The sequence below is a fragment of the Chlorella variabilis genome (assembly GCF_000147415.1).
Source record: "Chlorella variabilis unplaced genomic scaffold CHLNCscaffold_23, whole genome shotgun sequence".
NCBI lineage: Eukaryota > Viridiplantae > Chlorophyta > Trebouxiophyceae > Chlorellales > Chlorellaceae > Chlorella > Chlorella variabilis.
Genome location: NW_005435065.1, coordinates 77,625 through 85,011, shown reverse-complemented (window position 1 = coordinate 85,011; position 7,387 = coordinate 77,625). Strand labels below are relative to the sequence as shown.

General features: G+C 69.5%; 2 protein-coding genes across 2 annotated transcripts in view; both read left to right on the top strand.

Moving 5' to 3' along the window:
* Positions 1-58: 58 nt before the first annotated feature.
* Positions 59-708, top strand: CHLNCDRAFT_139028 (hypothetical protein; the record flags this gene model as incomplete). Its single annotated transcript, XM_005844326.1, has 3 exons — positions 59-64; positions 241-345; positions 652-708. 3 exons carry the CDS (start codon positions 59-61, stop codon positions 706-708), a joined length of 168 nt encoding a protein of 55 aa, XP_005844388.1.
* A 934-nt stretch (positions 709-1,642) lies between these two features.
* CHLNCDRAFT_139027 (hypothetical protein) overlaps positions 1,643-7,387 on the top strand; it is a gene marked incomplete at both ends in the record, with an annotated part of 10,129 nt that continues 4,384 nt past the window's right edge. The window contains 14 exons of the mRNA XM_005844325.1: positions 1,643-1,807; positions 1,909-2,053; positions 2,287-2,450; positions 2,701-2,844; positions 3,021-3,137; positions 3,522-3,653; positions 3,962-4,036; positions 4,252-4,420; positions 4,662-4,821; positions 5,537-5,680; positions 6,089-6,189; positions 6,468-6,574; positions 6,787-6,883; positions 7,110-7,195. Coding sequence (XP_005844387.1) covers positions 1,643-1,807; positions 1,909-2,053; positions 2,287-2,450; positions 2,701-2,844; positions 3,021-3,137; positions 3,522-3,653; positions 3,962-4,036; positions 4,252-4,420; positions 4,662-4,821; positions 5,537-5,680; positions 6,089-6,189; positions 6,468-6,574; positions 6,787-6,883; positions 7,110-7,195 — 1,806 coding nt within the window. The remainder of the gene's footprint in view (positions 1,808-1,908; positions 2,054-2,286; positions 2,451-2,700; positions 2,845-3,020; positions 3,138-3,521; positions 3,654-3,961; positions 4,037-4,251; positions 4,421-4,661; positions 4,822-5,536; positions 5,681-6,088; positions 6,190-6,467; positions 6,575-6,786; positions 6,884-7,109; positions 7,196-7,387) is intronic.

Below are 7,387 nucleotides of genomic sequence, written 5' to 3'. Positions count from 1 at the left end.
AGAGAGGGAGAGAGAGAGAGAAGGTGTACCTGTGTTGCTGTTTGGTGTGTGGCTGTGCATGTGTGTGTGTGTGTGTCTGTGTGTGTATGATGTGTGCAGCTGGGTGGTGTGGATGGGCCATGGCTGCCTGCTTGTCCGCCGGCTGCCCTGTCTGCCGCCGTCGCCCCGCCCCGCCCCGCTCCCCGTGCGCCGCGCGGCCCACGCCGCCTGTGCACCCGCTCATACCGCCCCGTACCGCAGGACCGCGTGGACGAGGTGTACCGCGACCAGGCCGCCTGGACCCGCATGTCCATCATGTCCACCGCTGGCTCCGGCTTCTTCTCCTCCGACCGCACCATCGCAGAGGTGCGGCTGGGCGGCTGCTGTGTGTGTGTGGAGAGTGCGTGTGCTGTTGTGTGTGGCTGTGTGTGTGGAGGGAGTGTGTGTGCGTGGCTGTGGCTGTGCGTTTGGGGGATAGGGCACAGGTGCAGGGGAGAGGGGGAGCGCGGGTAGGTGGCGGGAACAGAAGGGGCAGGTGTCCCTTGTTGGGAGGCTGGGGCACACGCATACGTCAGGCTTGCCTGTGCCTGCCACCGCCCCACCCCTGCCTCCTGCCCCCCCTGACCGCTGTACTGCCCCCTTCCCCCTGTACTGCCCCACCCGGTACTGCAGTACAACAAGGACATCTGGAAGTCGGAGCCGTGCCCCGTGCCCACCCCCAGCGAGTGACCTGGGTTTTTGTTCATGCGGGGGCAGCGCTCCCCTACCATTTTTTCGGCGCCGCCAGCTGCCTGGGCAGGGCTGGGGACGAGGGCGCCTTTGCATCGCTGCCCGCCATTCCGGGCAGCCCGGCCCAGCCTAGCCCAGCCCGGCCCGGCCCAGCCCAGCCCAGCCGGCCGCTCACCCTTAGCGAAGCAAGGAATGAAACGAATGTCGCCACCGCACGCACGACCCCGCAGCCCCCCACAGCTGCAGCAGCAGGGGGAGCAGCAGGATCCAGTCATTCACGTTGGACATCACTGCAAATGCGACTGCACAGACGCCTCGCCGCCTCACCCTCCTCCTCCCGCCGTTTTCCTTTTGCCCCGCTCCTATTCTTGGCCCAGCTCGCTCCTTGCTAACGTATGCGCCCTTCCCAAGCACTGTGACACGGTTTGCCAGTCCGCCAGGAGCAGTGGTGGTGAGCAGTGGGCTGGGCGGGCAACGCCAGCAGAGGCTCCCGACGCTGAGCGGCGCTGAGTGGCGCACCCACTACCGATGCACCGCCTGGCTGCACCGGCTTGCATGCTGTCCCCCATGTTGCTTTGATAGCAGTAATCATGCATGGCATGCATTGTCGCGTCCCAGCACGGCCAGAGGCTCCGCTGGCAGTTTTCTCTGGGCGCATGGATGAGACAGCGCCGCCCGGCTCACGCCGAGCACGCCGGCGGCGGCGGCTGCGGCAGTCGCGGCGGCGCTTGCAGTGGCGGGCGTGCCACATCGTACCTGCGCGGGCAGGGGAGCGAGGCGAGGAGCTGCATGCATTGGCATGCATGTGAAGGGCGCTGCCGGCCGCAGGATGGGGGCGACCCCGTGGCAGGAAAGCCCGCTTATCTGGCGAAGCATTAGCCACTTGCGGCGGTATACACAGCTGCACAGTCCGTGCAGCACACTATCAACCAGAATGCAGGTGGTGCTGGGAAGCACCGCCATGGCGCGGTGCCGGTGGGGCGCCCTGCAGCCATCTGGCCTGGGCAGCACGCGGCCGCTGCGTGCAGCGCGGATCGGGCCGCTGAGGAGGTGCAGCCGGGTGCAGCAGCGCTCGCAATGCTCGGCAGCAGCGGTGGAGGTGAGGTTGGGGGCGGCTGGGTGGCACATTGGGTGCCCGACTCCCGCCGTTGGCGCCTGACAGCGATGCACAACGGCTGTGCGTGCCGCCTGGCTGCGCAGAACCCCTTCAAGTACCCCCGAGACATGGACGGCCTCCAGTCTGCGCTTGCCGGCCTCCCCACCGCCGGAGTTTACGTGCTGGGGGCTGCCCTGGCGGCCGGATTGGGCGGCGCCGGCTTTGTGGGAGCGGGGGCCGTGGCGCCAGGTGCGGACGGTGGCGGCATGGGCAGTGGCGGCAGCAAAGCAGCGGCAGCTGCGTGGACCTGCTTGCTGCCGACGCTCGCCACAGCTGGACCAGCAGGTGGCGGCTGCCTCAGGCAGGCAGGCAGGAGGCAGCATGCAGGGCGGCGGCAGGCACGCTGAGCTGCCCGCGGTCGCCCTTCTCACCCGCCGCTCTCCTCCCTGCTCCCTCCCACCTCCTGCCTGTCCCGGCCGCAGAGGGCGTGCGGCAGGCGGCGCGGGTGGTGGCGGGCGCCGCCGGCGCCGCGCTGGGCGCTTTCCTCACCGCCCAGCTCAAGGCCAAGCGCCAGTCAGCAGCCATCATCGAGCTTTCCAACTTGCTGGTCGAAATGGGAGACCCCACGGCCCTGACCCGGGAGCAGGTGTGCGGCGGCAGCAGCAGCAGGGGCCAGCCGCCGCGCCGCAGGCGCGCTGCAGGCTTTCCGTGCACGCCGCCTGCGGCCGCCGCCGCCGCCGCCGCACGCTGCGCCAGCCGCCGGCCGCCCTCTTCGCCGCGGCCGCCCGCCCGGCCATTCCCCCTCCTCCCTCCTCCCTTCTCCCTCTGACGCTGTGCTGTGCTGTGCTGTGCTGTGCTGTGCCCGCCCCGCCACGCGCGCTCCACGCGTGCGCCAGGTGGCGGCCATCGAGGCCAAGTACGGCGCCAGCCTGGCAGCCACCAACCCAGACGAGCTCAAGTCCATCTACGGCGCCTTCCTGGAAGCGGTGGTCCCGCCCGGGGACGCCCCGCTGACCGGCTCCGAGCCGGTGCTGATCCAGGTGGGTCCGTCGGTACCGTGGCGGTACCTCAGCGGCCGGCGGCGCAGCGACGGCGCGCAGGCTGCGCGTGCCGGGGGCCTCTGCACGCCCGCGCCTCCGGCCCCCCGCCTCCACCCCTGCCGGCCGCACGTGCCGCCCGCTGTTTTTGACCCGCCGCCGCCTGCCTGCGCCCGCAGGCCTTCAAGGCCGCCCTGGCCCTCAGCGACGTGGATGCCGCCCCCGCTCACATCGAAGTGGGGCGCCGCATCCTGCGCGGCCGCATGGAGGCGGGCAGCCGGGCGGACGATGTGGAGGTGGGTGCTGGGCTTGGGAGGGGTGGGGAGGGTGGGGAGGCCGGTTTAGGGAGAGGGTGAGGGAGAGGAGTGGGGGAGAGCAGGGGAGGGGGAGGACGTGAGTGGCGGCTGCTGGGCCGTGGAGGGTGTCAGGGAGAGGAGTTGGACAAGGAGGGCGGGAGCAGGGGGCGGGGGGACGGGGGGGATCGAGGGCGAGGGGGAGAGGGGAGAGGGCAGGGCTGGCTGCTGCTGCTTACGGCGCGTGCCGCCGAGGCTCCCCCCAAAGCTCCCCGCCCCCGCGCGCCTCATTGCCTGCATCCTGGCGCAGCAGGCAGATGCCCGCCTGCCTGCTCCTTTCTACCCGCTCCCATCCACCCCCGCCTCCTTTCCACCCCGCCCCCGCAGGCCCGCAAGACCTTCCAGAAGCTCATCTACGTGTCCAACCTGGTGTTTGGCGACCGCCAGGCCGCCTTCCTGCTGCCCTGGACCCGCGTGTTCGGCCTGACAGAGGCGCAGGCAAGCGCCCGCCTGTCGTGTGTGTGCTCCTGCCTTGCTTGCATCCTCCCACCTTGCTTTTGCACCCGCCGCCTGCCCTGCCCTGCCCGCCCTGCTTGGTTCTTGTTCCGGGGGCGCTCGGAGACGGCTCATTTTCGGTTGATTGGTATCGGTCTGCTCTGATCCGGTCGAAGGTTTTGTGGATGGATGAGTGGATGTGCACTGCGGCTGCGCTGCCGCCCCAGGCGCCTGGCTGCCCGCGTGCCTGCCCCGCGCTGCCTCCCCGGCATGCCGTCTCCCGCGCCCCCTGACCATGCTGCCCGCACATGTACCGCCCGATTGTACCGCAGGTGTACGTGGCCAAGCGGGACAACGCCAAGGGCATCTTCAAGCAGTACCTCGACTCCCACGGCGGGCAGCTGCAGGTTCGGCGCTGCGCCGCCGCCTGCCTGCCTGTGCGCTCGTGTGCGACGTGCGTGCGTGCATGGGCAGCAGCAGGCTGCGTGCCGCCGCAGCAGCACTGAAGCGGGTTTTGTGGTTTGTCGTCCAACCTGCGCACGTCCTCACCTTTCTCCTCTTCCTCCCTCTCTCGCCCTCCCTCCCTCTCCCTCCCCTCTCTCCCTCCCCCTCCCTCCCGCAGGCCGACAAGGCCTTCCTGGTGGGCTTGCGCCAGGCGCAGGCGGCGGCGCGGTTGGCCGACGACGAGGCGGCGGCGCTCGTCAAGGAGGCGGCGCGGGCTCGCGTGGAAGAGCTGCTGGAGAGCGCGGTGAAGAGCACCAAGCAGCGCACGCGCACGCGGGACTACACGGGTGGGTGGACGGTACCGGCTGTACTGCCGCCAGCGTGGCGGTGCCGCAGTGGTACTGCCTCCACGCCCGCTGAGCTTAACCCAGTACCAAACTATCCCAAGTGCCCTGCGCCCACCCCGCTTCCCGCTTCCCGTCTCCTCCCCCTCCCTGCCTCTCCCCCCGCCTCTCCCCCCTCCCCGTCCCACTCATCACCCCCTCCTTTCCCTCCCTCCCCTCCCCCGCCCCTTCCTGCCCGCCGCAGAGGCGATGGCCGCGCTGACCGCCGCCGTCGCGTTCAACCGCGGCCTCGCCGCGCTTTCCTCAGACCCCGAGGTCATCGCCGGCGTGGGCCCCACCTCGGTGCTAGGTGGCGCCTGGGAGGCGGCAGATGGGCGCAGCAAGGACACTCGGGAGCTGTTCAAGTGAGAGGGCTGGTGTGTTGTGTGTGTGGCTGTGTGTGTGCCTGTGTGTGTGTGATTGTGTGTGTGTGGAGGGAGGGAGGGAGTGTGTTTGTGTGTGTGTGTGTGTTTGTGTGTGCGTGTGTGCCTGTGTGTGTGTGATTGTGTGTGTGTGGAGGGAGGGAGGGAGTGTGTGCCTGTGTGTGTGTGTGTTTGTGTGTGCGTGTGTGCGGGCCTAGCTCTGCCTCCGCTGCAGCCGCCGCGTGCTGCGCCGCGCCTGGCTGCGCCCTGCACCCTGCCGCTGCATCGTGCCGCCGCCGCCGCCACCGCGCCTGCCTGCCTGCCTGCCTGCATCCTCCCACGGGGCCGGGGTGATGACACACATGTTGCCTTCCTAGAGAGACCAGGCCCGCTGCGGCGGCCTGGCGCTGACCCTTTCTACACGAGATTGCTGACCGGCCCTGCCGCGCTGTCCTCCTGCTCTTTCTTCCTGCCAGCCTGCCGCCGCGCCGCGCCGCGCCGCACGCTGCGCCTCCCCCCGCCCCTCCCTCCCAGCCCCCCGCCGTCCTTGCCGCCGGCGGCTGCACTGCTGCGCCCGCCCGCTGCTTCTTCTAAGCATCCCGGCCTTCCTGTCCCCGACCCTTGCTTGTTCAGACCCTTCCTGTTCCCTGACCCTTTCTCGCCCTGCGCTTTCTTCCCCCGCGCTTTCTTCCCCCGCCCCGCACTTTCCACCCCGCAGAATCTTCCTGGAGGAGCGCCTGCTGTCCGACGGCGCCTTCACCGACGGCCTCGAGGCAGACGCTGCCCAGCTGCGCACTCTGATGGGCCTGGGCAACAAGGAGTGCGCCGACATCGAGGCGGACGTGAAGCAGGCGGCCTACAAGTGAGCGGTACAGGCGCTGGTACCGCCGCCGGTACCGCCCGAGGCAGGGAGCTCGGCCGGAGGGGTGGAGCGTGGTCGGGGTGGTAGGAAGGCGGGGGTGCCCGTGAGCGCGCGGGGCCTGAGAAAGCAGGGGGAAGGGTAGATGGGAAAGAAAGGAAAGCGAAAAGGAACCACAGGCGTGGGTGGGTTGGTGCCTGCGTGCGCGCGCGCGCCTTCGCGGCGGCGGGGATTGCCAGCTGCCGCAAATCGCACGCTGCGGCCGCCCCCACCGGCCCCCGCAGCACCCGCCTCCGCGACACCCACCACTAAACTTCCCACCCGCCACTTATACGCATGTACACTCCCTTCCCGCTCACCACCCACCAACAACCCACCCACTGCCCACCCGCCCACACCCACCCACTGCAGGCGCCTGCTGCGCGAGGAGGTGACCACCGGTCGGCTGGCCGCCGCCGAGAGCAAGGCGGAGGTTCTTGGGGACTTGGTGGAGAGGGTGAGGTTTGACGCAGGTGAGGAGGAAAGAACGAAAAGAAGGAGAGGAGGGGAGGAGGAGAGGGAGGGGTGTGGGGGAGCGGTGTGTGGGGCCTGGAGCGTTTGCCCCTGTGCGCTGCACGCTGTGGGGCGCGGGCCCGGGGCGCAGAGCGCGCCTCTCCTGGAGCCCCCGCCCCCGCCCCCGCCCCCCAACACACACAAACACACAACAGAAAAGAAACAAGAACAACGCCGCATACGCTCCATGCCTCCCTCACACACGTGCGCGTGCCGTACCGCGCCGTACCGCCCGCAGACGCCGCCCGCGCCTTCCACGAGGCGCTGTACCGCCAGAAGCTGGCGTCCCTGCTGGAGAAGAAGAAGCTGACTGAGGAGGATGACGTGGCGCTGCGGGAGATGCAGGTGGGCTGCTGCACTGGGCGCTGCCGCATGCGTGGCTGGTCAAACGGTGGTCAAACATTGGTCCAACGTCGGTCAACGCGCCGCCGCTGCACCCTCCCCCCTTGAACAAACACCAGCAACCACGGGCCGTGTGCCCACACCCCCCCGCCCTCCTCGTGCTCGACCTCACTTTCTTTTCTCTTTCTTCGTCCCTGCTTTCTTCCCGCCCGCAGGTCCAGCTGTGCATCCAGAATGAGGAGCGGGACCGCATGCATGCGGAGCTGTGCGGCGCGCTGTTCAAGGATGCGGTGACGGACGCGCTGGCTGCTGGTGGGTGCCGCCGCCGCCGCTGCTGCCAGCTGCTGCTGCTGCTGGGGGGGCTTTGTGGGTGCTGCATTTTTGGTGCCCTGCTGTGTGGGTGCTGCTGCCGCTGCTGTCGGCAGGTGTTTGTGGGTGCTGCTGCTGCCGTTCTGGTCCATCTAGTCAGGAAGAAATAGCAGTGCTCACAACCCGGCCCCTGCCCACTCCCGCCCCGACCTGCCCACTTGTCCTGCAGGCATCGACGGGTTTGGATTCCAGGACAGGCAGCGTGTGCAGCAGGCGTTCAAGGACCTGCGGCTGGAGCGCCCCGCTGCCCGCGCTGTGCTCAAGGACGCTGCGCGCAAGTGAGCTCGGGCGGGAGGCTGGCAGGCTCCTGTCTTTCTTCCTTCCCGAGCCTGCCAAGCTGCCTTGCGCGCTTCCACGGGGCCGGGGCGGGGGTGGCTGGGTGGGCGGCTAGCGTGCCGCGGGCGAGTGAGGCGCCACGCCTGCCTGCCTGCTGCGCCGCCGACCCTG